We start from the raw sequence: 15,241 nt of genomic DNA, 5'->3' as shown, positions 1-15,241 counted from the left end.
AGTGTGTCGCAGGAATTGTCCAGGTGCGCGTCAGTCTTCAAGCGAGGTTGTCAACTTTCATCTCCTCCTCACGCACCACCCTCTCCTCCTCGTCCATCTCGTCACCCATGGCTTCCACAGGCTCAAAGGCCCCGACAGACCAAGGTGAGCACTACACAGAGCCATCTTAGTAGTCCAGCCCAGCTCCGAGTGTCGCGCCCGCCCGCTCACTCTCGCTTTCCCGTCGCAGAGATCGCAGTGCAGTTGCGGCAGCGGCAGGGCGAGTTGCAGGCGTTGGTGCAGGTGCGTACCTCGAGTGACTTCATATTAACCGGGAGAACCCGCTGATCGCCTATTCGAGCTGCCTGCAGAAGATCACGGAGCTCGAACGAGAGGCAGAAGAGCACTCGTCTGTCTCCCTCCTCCTCTTCCCGCTCTTTCCGACTTTCTGACCATCCCACACACTTTCTACCACAGCCTCGTCATCGAAACCCTCCAAGAAGCGCACCAATCCACGCCCGACCGAAAGTGTTTCCGCCTTGTCGGCGGAGTCCTGGTCGAACGGACGGTCAAGGACGTGTTGCCCCAGCTTGAGGGACAGTTTGAGCAACTCAAGGGGGTATTGGAGACGCTGACGGGGCAGTATAAGACGAAGGTGCGGTTGGCGGGCGTTTTCGAGGCTGCGGACGAGGGGAAGATACTTACCTTTCTTTCGCTCGGCCGCGCAGGAATCGGCGTTCGCGCAATGGCAGCGGGATAACAACAGTGCGCTCACCTTCCCTCCGGCTTTGTCGTCTCCAGCTGACCACCCCCATCGTTTGCAGTCGTGATCCGCCAACGATGAACCCTCTTCGACGTCCTCGATACCCTCCACCGCATCTGTACCATGTACAAACCCCGCAACTCGCTAGTACTCGCGCACATCCTCTCTCTCACGAAGCGGGTTGAGGGATCCGACGAGAGTCGATGCGTTACAACATGCACAACGAACGAGAAACGTGAGAGACTAAGCAAGCGGAGTCAAAGGGGTGGCTACAGTAAGGAGCGAAGCGTCTACCAGAGATTGTCGAGAGGGAAGGAGCAACTCTTGCGTCCCTCAGAGCAGGTTGAAGCGGTTGAGCGTGCCGCCGACGATGAGCGTGCCCATGCCCGTGACCCACTGTGCGGAATGCGCCACAAGATCATAAGCTACCGTGCAGCTCATCATCGAGCGAAGGAAGATTAGCGAGGGCGCACGCGCACCTTGATGAAGTTGGAAATCTCGACGTCGAACGGGAAGAGGCGGAGGCTGCGCGGTCGAACTTCGCTCGTCAGTACGTCTCTTCCGCGGGACAGGGAGGTGCAGTACGAACCCAGTCGAGCCGTAGTCGCTCGGCAGCGAGTCTTCCTGCTTTTCGATGTACCCTGTGCGGACGGCCCAAGGTGCATGGATCAGCAGAACTCCCGATAGAAAGGCACTTCTGCCAAGAGCGATCGGAGGGCACACGCACACTTGTCGTCGTGGCCTTTGACGAGGTCGACGCGGGTGAGGAACCGGATGTGGAACGTCTGCGTGCGGCGGGGAGACGAAGCGTAAGACGAAGGTCACTCCAGAGCGCGTGCGAGCCGCTTCAGGCGATTCGAGCCGCAGCAGAGAATTGACCAGCGAGCTCACCGGATTCAACCTATCGGGCAATGGAATGAACTTGAACTTCAAGTGCTCCGTCAAGTCGAGAAAGCCCTTTTGGCGCTCGACGCCCTTGCTGACGCTCTTGCGGTCGAAGCCGACAGCGTGAAAGGTGAACTTCTGCCCGTAGCTGAGGACTGCGTCGAGAAAGGGTCAGCAGGAGAGAGAGGAGAGGGGAGAAAGGGAGGAAGGAGGGAGACGGACCGCGGAGCATCTTGTACGCCGCCTTGATGCCTTCCTTGCCGGACCCCTTCGGAGAGTTCAGAAGCGGGTCTGCGCAATTGGATACCCTCTTAGCGGCTCCTCCTCCTCCCGCAGCAGAACGATCCGCAAAGAAGCCGTTCCGCAACGCACAAATGAACCTCGCGTCGTCCGTGAAGTACTTGTCCACCGCGGCAACCATCTCCCTCGCGTCGTCCGGCTCGCACAGCTCGCTCACGACGCGGCGGATGTCGTTGACGGGGTTGTCCATTTCTTTCGGCTGATGAGGAGAAGAGGGGAGGTGGGTGACGTAGAGACGGTCGACTGGAGGGTTCGGAGCAGCTGTCAGCGGTGCGAATGCTCTGTATGAGTAAGTGGGCCTGCTCACCGGCTATTAGAATGCGAGGAGCTGGCCAGAGACGAGGTTGACGGCGGGAAGAGGCGGTGTGGGGTCGCCGAGTGAGACGAGCGAAGACGCGGGAGGAGCGGGCGAGTGATGTCCGATGTAGAGTGGATCGCAAGCAAGCAGTTTGGCCAGTCAAGCGGGAGTCCTGAGCGAGACGAGCGGAGTCGCAGGTTGTGCGTGAAGAAAGGGGAAGGGTCTCGAGGGCGAAGTGTTCCGCTAAAGGTAAAGAGCTCTCCATTGGACTCGTTGACTACAATAGCTCGGTCCAGAAAGGAGCGAGCCGCTCGGAAGCAGCGGAGCGGAAGCAGGTCTCTTCGCCGGATCGAAAGGTGCTCGAGACGAGAGCGGGAGCCCTTGTGCTTGAAGTGGGTCAGTCGATGCTTCGTTGCGAGATAACATAGAAGAAATGTGGGCGCAGGGCGGGTAATGATACCGACAACAAGAGAGGGGATAAGTTTCCGGCCGGCGTTGTCCTCGTAGTTGCGACTTGTCGTCCAAAGCGCAGCTCCTGTTGGTGCAATTCTCAATTCTGTATAATAGCGTGACGCGCAGGAGAACACACCCGTCACGTCTTGACGGCCGACTGTTCCCGCGCTGCCTCCTGGGCCTCCTTCTCCTCCTTGAGCCGGCGCAGCCGTGCAAGGTGTGCCGCACCCTCGTCAATGTGATCCCGCGGCGGCGATGGACTGGTCGACCCGCCAACTCGATGCCGCAGTGCGTCCTCGTCGACCGAATCCCGATTTGGCGTGTGCACGCCGGCTGCGTCGTCCCTGATCCGGTCGTTGAGCGCCTGCACCACCTCGTCGTCCGGCTGAGGCGGACCGTCGTACCCTGGCGGTGCATTCAAGTCGACGTCGGTAGGCGGGATTTGGCCGTTGCGATACAGCGACGCGAAGGGATCCGCCGAGTCGGTAAACTCGGGTCCGACAATTCGTCCTGCGTCCAGCTCGCCCGGTACCCATCCCATCGCCCCTGATCCGTCGCCGTCGGGAAAGTCTTTCACCAGCCCGTCTGTCGCTTTCGTCCACGCCCACTTCGCGTCTGGGTGTCCTCCCGTCGCTCCAATCGCTCCAAGCGGACCAAACGCCTGCGCGCCCATCTGCAGCCACTTGCGATTGACAGCCATCAACTGCGTCTTGATCGCCTCGAACGCGGCGAGGATAGGCGAGTTGGGCGAGAGGGCATGGCCGCCTTTCTGGTGCAGCTTGCGGACGATGGAGAGGAGCTTGCCGAGGATCTCGGAGGGAAGGTTGCCTCGCCGCGCTTTCGACCATGTGTAGGCGTGCAGGATGGAGAAGGCGATTTGCTGAGGGGGAGGTTCGGGTTTCGTGAAGAGGCGGACGACTGCAGGCGTGCGAGGAGAGCGAGGTCAGTTTGGTCTTCTCCGTCGCCCTTCGCTTCTTCCCATCGTCCTGCCCATAGAGTCCTGAACGCTGCCTTCGCTCTATCGCACCTCGCCTGGCTATTCCTGCGCGCCTCGCGATCCCAAAGATAGCCGAACCCGCGGTCGAGAGAGGGGAAACGCACCGTCGCCCTGCGTGAGCATCCTATCTGCCTGTCTACCGTGACAGCTGCAATTTGACAAGTCTCCTGATGCCCTCGCCGGCGCGTGCGATGGGGTGTGAGAAGAGCGAGCGAGATGGAAGGTGGGGCGACGGGAACGAGACGAGACGGGCTGCTTCGAGCGGGAGGAGCGTGCGGCGTGCAGAGAACGGTCCAACGCAGCCCAGCAGGTCACTCAAGCGGTCCAGAAGCAGGCTCTGGCGATGTCGAGGTGAGTGTACGCATCCAACCCATCGACCGCGAGGCTCTCCTCCTCACTCAACGGCACTCGCTGCTGTGAGCCAGTCAGACTCTTCCAGGATGCGCTTGACTCCACTGCTCGCCGGCGCAGCTGCCTTCGCCGCCCTCGCTTCTCCGTGCGCCCTCCACCTCCCCATCTCGTCGACGCGTCTCGCTGACCTTGCGCGTGTGTTTCCGACCGTGGGACGCAGGGCGCTCGCCTGGACTGCAGAAGACCACGAGATCTTTGACCTGGTGTCTGCGCTCGAGGCTGCAGAGGGCAAGGGAACCAACTTCTGTGCGTGTCGCCCTCTCACCCTCAGGTCGCGTGCGGCGGAGCTGACCCTCAGCACTTGTTCCACTCGTGCAGACTCGTACCTCAATGTCACCAAGGCGGTCGACGAGAAGGCGCTCAACAAGGCCATCCGCAAGCGCTCGCTCGAGTTGCAGTGCGTTCTCTTTCTTTGCGCTGGCGTCTCTTTCGCTCAGGCCACAACTCTCGTCCATTGGCTGACTCGACTCGCTTCCAACGTCACTTCTCGCACCCGCAGCCCCGACAAGAACCCCAACAACAAGAAGGTCGCGGACCGCTTCGCCCGCCTGGGCGTGATCGCCGAGATCCTACGCGACGCCGAGAAGCGCAAGCGCTACGACCACTTCCACGAGAACGGCGTTCCGCGCTGGCGCGGCACGGGCTACTACTACTCGCGGTACCGCCCCGGACTCGGCGCCGTCGTCGCGGGCCTCACCGTCTTCTCCATCTTCATCCACTATGTCTTCCTGTACCTCTCATTCCGTTTGAGCAAGATGCGCATCGCGGCGTTCAGGACGCAGGCGCTCGAGGCGGCGTGGGGCCCGACGAAGAAGCCGCAGCAGGGGAAGAAGAAACTCAAGGTCAAGACGAGCGACCAGGGTGACCCGCTTGGCATGCCTGGCGTCAACAACGGCAAGCCCACGCCGCCCGGCAGCACGATCGAGATGGTCGTGGAGGGCGAGAACGTCTTCATCGTCGAGAACAGGAAGGGTGCGTCCGCTTGGCCTGCCCGGCTCTTCGGGGCCTGCCACTGGGCTTGCAGCCGGCTTCCTCCCGTTTGTCTAGCTTGGTGCGAGCTGACTCTCGCATCCCCGCAGAGAACCTTCTGACAGAGGACCTCGCGGTCAAGCCCGCCCTCCGCGACACCTGGCTCCCCCGCCTCGTCCTTCAGCGTCTCGGCTACTCTCCCTCCTCCACCTCGCTCGCGGCAAAGAAGTCCACCGGCCCGAAGAAGACCTACCGCAAGCCTACCGTCTCGGCGGACGAGGCGGGCGCGACGAGCGGCGAGGAGGCGACTAGCGGAGGAGAGGAGGGCGGGAAGAAGCAGGGCAGGGGGATTGAGGGCATGGGCAAGGTTGGTGGCAGGAGGAGGAAGACGGTGCCCCGTCCTTCGGCGGCCAAGAAGGAGGCATAGAGCGGGACGAGGCGAGGCGACGAGTACGTAGACTGAAGAGGTGTGGCCTCGGGAAAAAGCATGCGCGACAGCGCTTCTTCGTTTGGCTTTTGCGAGGCGCTCTTCTACCCGCTATCGAGCTACATGCCTCAGCATATCGCCAGCGAGCTCCGTCTCGCCGCTCCTCCTGCTCCGCCTCTCGCCTGCTCGCTTCTCGCATCTCGATCTGAGACAGCTTCTCCCGCGCCCCCCCCCTCAAGCTGGCTTTCTATTCGGTGATTACAATTTACTTTGTAATGCTCGCCCTCGTTCGCGCACGCCTGTGGGGCGTCCAGCGTCATTCGCTGCACTCGCCTTCCTCTCGCTCGTTCAGGTTGCTGGCTTGTGCTGCTCGACTCGAGGACTGATGGCTCCTGTTCTGCGCATTGGCATCGTCGGGTGCGGTGAGGTCGCTCAGGTGCGTCCGTCCTCCTTTTCGCTGGATCCGACGGAGTGCAGACTCTTGACGGGCGCAAGAGTGACACGTGAAGGGAGATGACATTCAGGAGCATACGACGCTGACGCCTTGATATCCTACAGACCACCCACCTGCCAACGCTCGCCCTCCTCTCGCACCTCTACAAAGTCACGGCCCTTTGCGACGTCTCCCCCGGCCTCTTGCAGCATTGCGCGACCAAATTCGGAACCGAGAAGACGTACAGCAACATGTCAGTTGAGGGGACTCTGAATTGGACAGGACAGGCGACGCTGACACGCAGTTTTGCGGCTCGGACAGCACGCAACTCGTCAAGGATCCGGAGGTGGACGTCGTTTTCGTGCTCTCCGCAGACGAGTACCATGTGCGTTAAAACTTTCAAGTCGTAGGAACGTCGAAGAACTGGACGTGTCGCGATGGACAGGCTTCGCACGCTGTTGCCGCAGCAGATGCTGGCAAGCACGTCTTCATTGGTGCGTCGCCTCTCCTCTTTAGAGCTCGACTGTCACTCATGGAGTCTCGATGATGCAGAGAAACCGATGGCTTTGACGCGGGAAGACGCGCAGGCTATCATCGACGCGCAAGAACGGAACAAGGTGCGCTGTCGTCCTCCCGGGCCCCGCTATAGCGCTCAACTCGTGTCCTGGGCTGCACGAGCTGACGATTGTCGACGAGGGTACAGGTCGTCATCTTCGTCGGCTACATGCGACGCTATGCAGGCGCCTTCGAGCGGATGAAGGAGGAGCTCAAGAGCGTCAACAAGATCCGCTACGTGACTGTGCGGGACATCATTGGGCATGTGGGCTCCTTCTTGCGACTTTCTTTCCGCCGAGCAGCCCGCTAATCGTGGTGGATTGGAAGAACCACTTCTTCGTCAACCAGTCAGGCGTGCGTCTCGCTTTCTCTGCTTCGCTTCCTGCCCCTTGCCCTCGCTTTCTCGTAGTGCCGCGGAGCATGCTTGTTCGTTGTAGGGATAGCTAAGACCGCACTCAAATCCGCAGTCCTTCCCCGTCACCTTCTCCGACTTTCCCGCCGACGCCTCCTCCGACCGCCTCTCCCGCGCCCGCAAGATCGCCAACTCCGCCCTCTCTCCATCCCAAGCCAAATCAGAGCGCGAGGTCGCGACCTACCGCCTCCTCGGCTCACTCGGCTCGCACGACCTCTCTGCGATGCGTGAACTCTTTGGCGTGCCTAAACGGTGTATCGCTGCGACTCGGTCGCAGGGCGACGCTACGCCATTCATCTCGGCGCTGTTTGACTATGGCGACTTTACGGCGAAGTACGAGACGGGTATTGATGAAGTTGCGGACTTTGATGCGCATATCGAGGTGTTTGGGGATAACAAGCGGCTGAAGCTGGCGTACGACACGGTGCGCAGCTCCCTAACTCAGGAATCTCAGCTCGTAGCTGACCGCCGGCCGTGCAGCCCTACGTCAAAGGCCTGCCCATCACGCTCGAGATCAAGGAAACCGATTCCTCCGGCCACTATTCCTCGCGCACGATCCGCCCCACATACAAGGACGCCTACACGCTCGAGCTTGAGCAGCTGTATGAGGCGGTCGTGCATGGCAAGCCGGTCAAAACGGATCCGAAGGATGCGGAGAAGGAGTTGGGGGTGTTTGAGATGGTCATGACGGCGTTGGTGAACTAGGCGTGGGTCTCGTGGGTAAGGACCGAGTAGTAGACCGCGCTCGAGCAGCAGGTATCGCCTAGGAGACGACATTGGCACGTCCAGGCCAGCCAAGTCGGCCTCGAGGAGGACAGTGCCGCGGTTGGAGCGTGCGGGTTGGCGGAAGCTGGCGGGACCAGTTGTAGACACTTGTAGCATTTCGAAGCAGCACATAGACCATCGAACAGCGAGAATCGAGCGGAGTGGACGATGCCAACCCGGAAGTGCAGTCCTCCGCTGGTGTCCTCGTTCGTCCTCGTCACTCCTCGACATTGCGCAGCCATGTTCGCGTCCAGCTTCCGCACAGCAACCCGCTCAAAGGCGCTCAAGGTCAGCCACGCTTGTCCCGCCTCGATGCGTTCACCCGCTCGTCCTCGACCGGCCCTCTCCGAACCGCTCACAGCGTACTGACCCTCCTGCTCGCCTTGCTTGTGCGCTGTGACTGCCATGACACGCAGCCTTCTGTCGCCAACCAGCGCCGCAACCTCAGCATCCACGAGTACCTCTCGATGAACCTCCTCAACCAGGTGCGTCCTCTCATCTCCCCGAACGTGACGAGCTCCTTTGCGGGCCTCACTCGCACCGTGGACGCTGACCCGCTTCGGCAACGCTTTCAGTACGATGTACCGACCCCCAAATCAAAGGCGGCATTCTCGGCGAGCGAGGCAAAGGAGGTCGCGCAGAACTTCGGTGAGGGCACATTCCCTCTGACAGGGCTCCTTCGTTCGTGCTGACCGTCTGTACGCACACAGGCGCCGACAAGCTCGTCATCAAAGCACAGGTGCTCGCTGGCGGTCGCGGAAAGGGTCACTTTGACGGCCCGAACGGTCTCAAGGGTGGTGTCCAGATGGTCGACTCGTGCGTATTAGCTCGCTTCCCTTCCTCCGCCAGCTGTCCTAACGCCCGTTCTCGTACAGCCCGGAGCAGGCGGAGAAGTACGCGTCTCAGATGATCGGCCACAAGCTCATCACCAAGCAGACGGGCGCCGCGGGCCGCATCTGTAACGCTGTGTGTTGTCTCGAGTCCCCATCGCGACTTCGACAGCCAATGCTGACGCCTCGTGTGTGCACAGATCATGCTTGCCGAGCGACGAAACCCCACGCACGAGTACTACGTCGCCATCCTCAACGACCGCGGCCTCGGCGGTCCCGCCCTCGTTGCGTCTCGTCAGGGCGGTATGAAGTGCGTCAGGCTCGCAAGGATCCCCAGCGATCTGTTTGCTGACGCTCCCGCCCCGCGACAGCATCGAGGACGTTGCGCGCGACGACCCTTCGGCCATTGTCACCACCCCCATTCCCTTCGAGGAGGGTCTCTCAAAGGAGCTCGCTTTGGACATTGCCAAGAAGCTCGAGTTCAAGCCCGAGTCGCAGGAGAAGGCGGCCAACATCTTCATCAACCTGTACAAGCTCTTCAAGGAGAAGGACGCGACCCAGGTCGAGATCAACCCGCTTGCCGAGGTCGAGGGCGGCGATGTGCTCTGCATGGACGCGAAGTTGGGCTTTGACGAGAACGCCGAGTTCAGGCAGCAGGTGCGCACTCCTCGATCGTTCACGCTGGACGATTCCGCCTCCCGCCGAGGTGAAAAGCGTCCTGAAGTGCGTCGACGCTGCGCTTACTTGGGATCACGCTCGCACAGGACGTCTTCAAGCTCCGCGACCTGACGCAGGAGGCGTCGTCCGAGGTCGAGGCGGCCAAGTACGGCCTCAACTTCATCAAGCTCGACGGCTCGATCGGCTGCCTCGTCAACGGCGCCGGTCTCGCCATGGCCACCATGGACGTCCTGAACCTCCAGGGCGGTTCGCCCGCCAACTTCCTCGACGTCGGTGGAGGAGCGACGGCCGAAGCGGTCAAGAAGGCGTTCGAGCTCTTGCTTGCGGACGGCGCTGTCAAGTCGATCTTTGTCAACATCTTTGGTGGCATGTGAGTCAGCAGTGGCTCTCTCCCGTCCGCACAGACCCGCTGACCCGTGTGCGCGCTTCCCTCAGCATGCGCTGCGACGTTATCGCCGAGGGCATCATCATGGCGGCGAAGGAGTTGGAGATGACCATCCCCCTCATCGTTCGCCTGCAAGGCACCAAGGAGCAGGAGGCCAAGGAGCTCATCCGCAACTCGAAGATGAAGATCTTTGCCTACGACAACCTTGACGAGGGTGCGTTCGCTCTTCCCAATGGCTTCGTCCCGTATTGTTGTTGATACGCTGACCCGTCACTCCCACACAGCCGCTGCCGCTGCCGTCAAGGCCGCCCAATAAGCACATCGCTGCTCGATATCCCCTTCTTCTGTTCCCGCTACATCTCCTTCTCTTCCTCTTTTCCATATCGCCGGGCCAGCTGTGATACAACTTTCAGGGACGGTGGCGTGCAACACTCGATTCGGTACATGATGTCGCGCGATGCGCTCGCCATCAGCGAGTCGAGATCGTGCGGAGCGAACCTGTCCGTACGCTGCTTCGGCCGCAGCTCCTCGCATGGTCACAGCCTGTTCCGCTCGGAGCGATACACGTTCAGTCGTTACAGCTTGGCCTTGAGAGGCGTCTCGAACCCTTCCTCGCGCCTGTACACGCCGCCGCTGCCCCCCTCGCCGTCCTTGGACGCGTCGCCGAGGAGGATGACCGTGCAGGTGATCTGCGCATGCAGACAGCGGTCAGTGTCGACAAAAATAGAAAGGAGAGAAAGAGCGACTCGCATCGTCGCGGTACCTCCGACTCAGCGGCGCCGGCACACTCAACAGAACCGAAACCTGCTCCCTCTTCGCCCCGCCCAGCGAGTTCCGAATCAAGTGCGTCGCCAGATTCCCATCCTCGAACGTGAACACCTCGCCCTCTCCGCGCGTAGGCTGCTGCCGTGGCGCGTGCGAGTTGTGCGGGCCGGAAACCGCGGTTGGGTCGACCGAGTTCGAGAGGACGGCTTGGCGAGTCTGGTCGCCGCGCAAGCCGCAGAGGTGGGCGCCGACGAGTGAGACAATCTCCTGGTTGTCCAGTCGGTCGCTGCGGGGAACGAGCGTGTGAGCGGGAAGGACGAAACTGGGAAGTGAGGGAGCGCAACGCACTAGAGCCCGTCTGTCGCCAGGACGATGAAGCGGGTTGCGGGAGGTTCCTCAGGGCTGGAGACGGGGAGGAACGAGCCGATCGACTTTCGGGCTCGCTTCGGGCGTTCCGCGGAAAGGTCGACCGTGACGACTTCGGGCGTTGCGGTAACCTGCGAAGAACGTGTGGTAAGCTCGTTGACAGTGGACGAACCGAAGAGACGCGAACGCACGTATGGAGGCGTGTGGTAGTTTCGAGGCGGACCGCGGACGGAACCAGGGTGGAAGGCGTTCGCGAGCTTCTGCTGCGTCCCAGGCGGCCACTTGTAGCGCGCGTCGCCAAACGCCCTCGTCGGCTCGAGACCGCCGAGCACGCGTCCGCGGCTGATGACGGTGTCGACTTCGTTCGCGGGGTGTTCGCTCTGGACACTGCGAGTCGGGAAATGTCAGTACGGCTGGCAGCAACCGAATGAACACTAGCTACATGGCAAGCCCATGACGCCGAGAAGGATGACCCGCGAACGCACCGAGCGACTTCTGACGGGTTTCGCCCAGTTTGATCCTCGCTCAAGGGCTCGACCCGCCATTGACCTCCGCCCTGACCGTCCGGTACCCAGACACCCATCACCGCCCTCGAATCACCCGTACACGCGACATGCAGCTTGTTCCTCCCCGCATCCAGGAACGCCAACAACGCGCAGCTGCCGCTCAGCGCCGGCAAGAGCGTATTGAGCGCCTCAGACTGCTCGATCCCGATCCCGCCCTGCTTCATGTCCGGCAGCTTGCCCTCCTTCTGCAGCTTTTCGAGTAGCCGGATAGGCGCCGAGACGATTTCCTGGTCCATCTTGCCAAAGGCGTTCTTGATCGCTTGCTGCATGATCGGGTCGTGCACGTCGAGCTGGGGTTTCGGCGCGTCGTTCGATTTGCCGCCGAAGAGGGACCAGAGGGACGAGCCGGAGGGAGTGGGTTTTGGGTCAAGGAGGGAGAGGTAGGTGTCGGAGCCGCGGAAGACGAGGTCTAGCTCCTTCGCGACGTACGAGACGAGCGACGAGGAAAGTAGTCGAGAGGTCTGCCAGCCGCCGTGTCCGTCAAAAACGCCGAAGAAGATGAGGTCGCCTTGAACTTTGCTCGAGTGGTCTCGCTCGAGGATGACGCAGCACGAGTCGTCTTCGATGGGCGAGTTGGATGCGAGGTTGTTGGTGTCGTACCTGATGACGGGATTGTTTCGTCGCTGGACAGCGAACGATGCCTCGTTCTCCTTCAAGCGAGCGTTCGTTTCGGACGGGGTTAGGCGGGTGAGGGTTTTTGTGCCGGGTGTGCCGGTTCTGCGTGGAGACGTAGCTCTGTTCAGTACGCTGATCGTGTGCGGAGACCTGCCGCCCCCTTCCAGCCGGATTGCTCGATCCGATCCTCCTCGAGGGTGAGGCATCGAAAAGGAGTGACGGTCCTCTCGTCAGCTCCGTGAACCCGCAGCTCATCCGGGCCTGTGCTGAGAGCGTCACCCTGCTCTTGACACGCCGGCAGTCGCCCTTGCCGCGCTTTGTGACGCAAGCCCCACCTTGCTCAGGAGAGAAGAGACTCACTGCGCGAGAACAGGAATTGTAAAGCTCGCTGCGTCGCCTTCGACAACTTCCTCCTCCTTCGTTCTGTTGCGCCAGACCATCCAGCCCACTGCGCTTGCTCCAGCGACCCCGATGAGAGCGATGTCAACCAGCGAACGGCGGGCGACTGGAGTCGATGGAGTCGAGTAGCGGCGTAGCTGGGGTTGCAAGGGAGTAAAGAGCGGTCTCAACGAGCCAACGAACGGTCTCAAGCGGGGCGAGGGCATGGCGCGCCGTCGTCGATGAAGGGAAGAAGAGGAGGAGACGAACGTCGGAGACGACTTGATCTCGCAGGGGAAGACGACGAGCCTGTCCAGAAGCTCGTTTGGAGGTGACAGGAATGCAGCCTGCAAGCGGAACTCGAGAAGGAGGCAGGGACAAGGGCCATTCTCCTCTCTTTTCGCAAGGAAGAGGCGCACAGGGCTTAGCGAACTCAGACAATTCCTCAGCGATAGTTACTAACACAGACTGAAGGAGAAGATACGTAGAGACCGCCGCCTCACCGTCCGTAGCTGGTGTACGGGATTGTCGACCACCGTTCGCCTCCCTCACTCGCCGTGCCGTCTCCACCGAAAGCCGTCGCAGCTCCGGGCGTCGGCAGTCGACCAGGCGGCGACTTTGGCGTCTCCTGCTGCTGGTACGGCGTGACCCTCGGCGCCGAGTGGAGGAGCGCCTCTTCCTCCTGCGAGAGAGGGTGCGACGCGAGTCCACCGCGCTGAGCTGGCACGGCGGAGAAGATGGCTGGTGGTGCGCGACGACTGCTCGAGTAATCGCTCGACTCGCCAACTTCGGGTACGCCTTCACGCGGACCTTGCGAGGGCGTCGGGACTTGGTGAGGTGGACTGGCGGTACTGGGGAAGGCGGCCGGGACCGTGGGGGCATACTCGCTGAGAGGTCCGCCATTCTGCGTTGTGCCAATCGAGAAGAGCCTGCTGCGCCGAGTCCAGGCAGAAGGAGGTCGGCCGTCTTGCACGCGATTCCTCCATGTCGCGACTCCACCCGCTCCGCCTACCGGTGCTGGCGACGTCTTCTCGCTCGGCGGGACTGTGCTTTGTCCATCGTATGACGAGCCGCGGCGTCTACGGAGGAAGAAGAAGAGCAGGAGCGCGAACAGGGCGCAGAGTCCGGCAACGCCTCCGACGATTCCGCCGACGAGCGCTCCGGTGCTGGTGCTCTTACCGGACGCTGCAGTAGCGGAAGGCGCGGCGGAGGAGGAGGAGGACGGGGCAGCGGTAGTCGGAGACGAGGATGAGGAGGTCGGAGTTGCCGAGGAGGAAGTGCTGCAGGCGAGAGCGATGTCAGCGAACCAGCCTTCCCACCGCAGAGCTCTGCAAAAGTGGAGCGCCCTTCGCAAAGGGAAGTTCATCCCACTCCAGGCCGAGAAGAGACGCACGCTGGGTAGGTGAAGAGTTGGGGATTCGCGCTCGTGAGCGAATTGTAGATGGTCGACATCTTGTCCGCCGCTAGCTGTCCACCGTTCTTTCCGATGCAGTCGCCCGTCGTGCCTTGCTGCACCTGGAAGAAGCCGGTCGTGAAGTGGTTCTTCGCGTCCGGCATTGAGTAGAGCTCGAAGGCGATGAAGGCGCCAGCGGGGATGTCTGTTCGTGCGAGGGAATGCGTCAGTCCTGCTGGAGAAAGTGTGGGAAGGGATCCAGGACGGACCGCAAGTCCAATTGATCGAGCCCAGCGTATCCGTCAAGTTGTTCGACAGCTGCTCGGCGAACCAACCCTGTCCTTGCACGAATATCGACAGCGCCTGCAGAAACAGCTCGTCAGCTCTGTCTTGCCGGTCCAGCGCATAGCCGAAGAAGTGCGCGAGGCTGCTCACCTTCGCGCCAGCACCTCCCGACCACGAGATGGTTTGGGTCGCGCATTGAGTCGGAGTGGCGAGTTTGACCAGATAGTCCGCCATCGTGGCGAAACTGGATTGGTCGAAGGTGTCGAGCCGATTGAGAGGGAAGAGGCGAAAAGCGTGACAGGAGCGGAGTGTGCTGGCGGAGCATCCGCGGACGTCTTTGAAGGGAAAAGGGGGGAGGTCGAGAGAAGGAAGAGATTGCGACGCTGTCGTGTGCGGCGAGAGAGCCTCACTCGGTCATCTCGACAATCTTCTCGCCCTCTGGATCTGCCGGCTTGGGCGGGACGTATCCTGCTTCTCGTCGCCGATTCTCGACATCGGCGAGTCGGCCCTTGACGAGGTCCTTGCAGTCCTTCTTGTGCTTCGGCCAATGTTGGTGTTGATGCTGCAGGCGAGACGTGAGCGGGTCAGCAAGACGAGAAGGAGCGAAGGAGGCCTGCTGCGAGGGGAGGTGCCGAACTGACTTCGGTCGAGCACTGCAAGCAAAACGCATCAGTGCGCGCTTCCAAGGCGACAAACAAGATGAACGTACATAGTAGCGCCTCTTGCAGGTCGAGCACCGCTTGAACCGCTCCTTAGTCTCGGTCGACTCCCATGCCTCGCACAGGGCGCAGCGCTGGACCATCTCAGTGTCGCTCAACATGACCTCGGCGAGTGGTAGCGTTACGAAACCCTGCTTGATAGTTGATCCGACGCTACACGAGACAAGGGATCAGCTTTTAGCAAAGGAAGGAGGAGAGAAACGGGACCCACGGTCGCAACCAGCCCTCCTTCTCCAGCTGCGGCAGCAGGCCATCGTTCTCCGAGTACGTCTTGACCCTGCACACGACGAAAGACTCGGGTGGCTGGCGAATAAAGAGGGGACGAGGGGGACGTACCAAATCATCTGGCGGTTGTCCATGCTCCAGCCCGGGAATGGGTCCTCGTTGACCATGACGCTGAGCGCCCTGATGAAAGGGTCACACTCCCGCTCGTCCCGCGACTTCTGATCGGCAACAACGAGCACGAACTCGTCTCCAGTCCTCCCGAGGGCGACGAGGGGCGACTCGGCGTCGAGCTCGTTGCTGTGCGACCAGGCGAGCTTGACGGTCCTGACACCGTTCGCAGCAGTCGCAACAGTGCCGTTGCCAGCAGTTACAGCCATAGCGAGCAACAA

General features: G+C 61.4%; 8 protein-coding genes across 8 annotated transcripts; 4 read left to right on the top strand and 4 right to left on the bottom strand.

Annotated features, from left to right (window-relative positions):
• Nucleotides 1–107: 107 nt before the first annotated feature.
• On the top strand, nt 108–823 carry RHTO_05269 (prefoldin subunit 2; the record flags this gene model as incomplete). The annotated part of the gene is made up of 6 exons (XM_016418931.1): nt 108–144; nt 230–282; nt 351–388; nt 457–634; nt 708–744; nt 804–823. 6 exons carry the CDS (start codon nt 108–110, stop codon nt 821–823), a joined length of 363 nt encoding a protein of 120 aa, XP_016270225.1.
• A 252-nt stretch (nt 824–1,075) lies between these two features.
• RHTO_05268 (uncharacterized protein) lies at nt 1,076–2,117 on the bottom strand (the record flags this gene model as incomplete). The annotated part of the gene is made up of 7 exons (XM_016418930.1): nt 1,076–1,138; nt 1,222–1,267; nt 1,332–1,383; nt 1,470–1,527; nt 1,634–1,782; nt 1,850–1,918; nt 2,000–2,117. The coding sequence occupies 7 exons, from the start codon at nt 2,115–2,117 to the stop codon at nt 1,076–1,078; spliced, it is 555 nt and encodes a 184-aa protein (XP_016270224.1).
• Nucleotides 2,118–2,817: 700 nt separating this feature from the next.
• RHTO_05267 (uncharacterized protein) lies at nt 2,818–3,798 on the bottom strand (the record flags this gene model as incomplete). Its single annotated transcript, XM_016418929.1, has 2 exons — nt 2,818–3,596; nt 3,780–3,798. The coding sequence occupies 2 exons, from the start codon at nt 3,796–3,798 to the stop codon at nt 2,818–2,820; spliced, it is 798 nt and encodes a 265-aa protein (XP_016270223.1).
• A 317-nt stretch (nt 3,799–4,115) lies between these two features.
• RHTO_05266 (DnaJ family protein) lies at nt 4,116–5,482 on the top strand (the record flags this gene model as incomplete). Its single annotated transcript, XM_016418928.1, has 5 exons — nt 4,116–4,171; nt 4,247–4,332; nt 4,405–4,483; nt 4,586–5,058; nt 5,166–5,482. 5 exons carry the CDS (start codon nt 4,116–4,118, stop codon nt 5,480–5,482), a joined length of 1,011 nt encoding a protein of 336 aa, XP_016270222.1.
• Nucleotides 5,483–5,867: 385 nt separating this feature from the next.
• On the top strand, nt 5,868–7,587 carry RHTO_05265 (myo-inositol 2-dehydrogenase; the record flags this gene model as incomplete). Its single annotated transcript, XM_016418927.1, has 9 exons — nt 5,868–5,918; nt 6,041–6,168; nt 6,237–6,300; nt 6,361–6,409; nt 6,468–6,532; nt 6,619–6,735; nt 6,798–6,824; nt 6,938–7,306; nt 7,363–7,587. The coding sequence occupies 9 exons, from the start codon at nt 5,868–5,870 to the stop codon at nt 7,585–7,587; spliced, it is 1,095 nt and encodes a 364-aa protein (XP_016270221.1).
• A 300-nt stretch (nt 7,588–7,887) lies between these two features.
• Nucleotides 7,888–9,856, top strand: RHTO_05264 (succinyl-CoA synthetase beta subunit; the record flags this gene model as incomplete). Its single annotated transcript, XM_016418926.1, has 10 exons — nt 7,888–7,935; nt 8,064–8,132; nt 8,223–8,295; nt 8,358–8,463; nt 8,523–8,613; nt 8,678–8,787; nt 8,849–9,134; nt 9,242–9,525; nt 9,591–9,754; nt 9,825–9,856. The coding sequence occupies 10 exons, from the start codon at nt 7,888–7,890 to the stop codon at nt 9,854–9,856; spliced, it is 1,263 nt and encodes a 420-aa protein (XP_016270220.1).
• Nucleotides 9,857–10,115: 259 nt separating this feature from the next.
• RHTO_05263 (protein phosphatase 2C family protein) lies at nt 10,116–12,457 on the bottom strand (the record flags this gene model as incomplete). The annotated part of the gene is made up of 6 exons (XM_016418925.1): nt 10,116–10,229; nt 10,291–10,591; nt 10,654–10,802; nt 10,863–11,058; nt 11,157–11,954; nt 12,213–12,457. 6 exons carry the CDS (start codon nt 12,455–12,457, stop codon nt 10,116–10,118), a joined length of 1,803 nt encoding a protein of 600 aa, XP_016270219.1.
• Nucleotides 12,458–12,729: 272 nt separating this feature from the next.
• On the bottom strand, nt 12,730–15,229 carry RHTO_05262 (zinc finger, MYND-type domain containing protein; the record flags this gene model as incomplete). Its single annotated transcript, XM_016418924.1, has 9 exons — nt 12,730–13,510; nt 13,624–13,828; nt 13,893–13,986; nt 14,059–14,152; nt 14,319–14,470; nt 14,550–14,561; nt 14,618–14,780; nt 14,839–14,904; nt 14,964–15,229. The coding sequence occupies 9 exons, from the start codon at nt 15,227–15,229 to the stop codon at nt 12,730–12,732; spliced, it is 1,833 nt and encodes a 610-aa protein (XP_016270218.1).
• Between the last annotated feature and the right edge of the window lie 12 nt (nt 15,230–15,241).

Source organism: Rhodotorula toruloides (genome assembly GCF_000320785.1).
Source record: "Rhodotorula toruloides NP11 unplaced genomic scaffold Scaffold31, whole genome shotgun sequence".
Classification (NCBI taxonomy): domain Eukaryota; kingdom Fungi; phylum Basidiomycota; class Microbotryomycetes; order Sporidiobolales; family Sporidiobolaceae; genus Rhodotorula; species Rhodotorula toruloides.
This window is presented reverse-complemented; position numbering and strand designations above follow the sequence as displayed.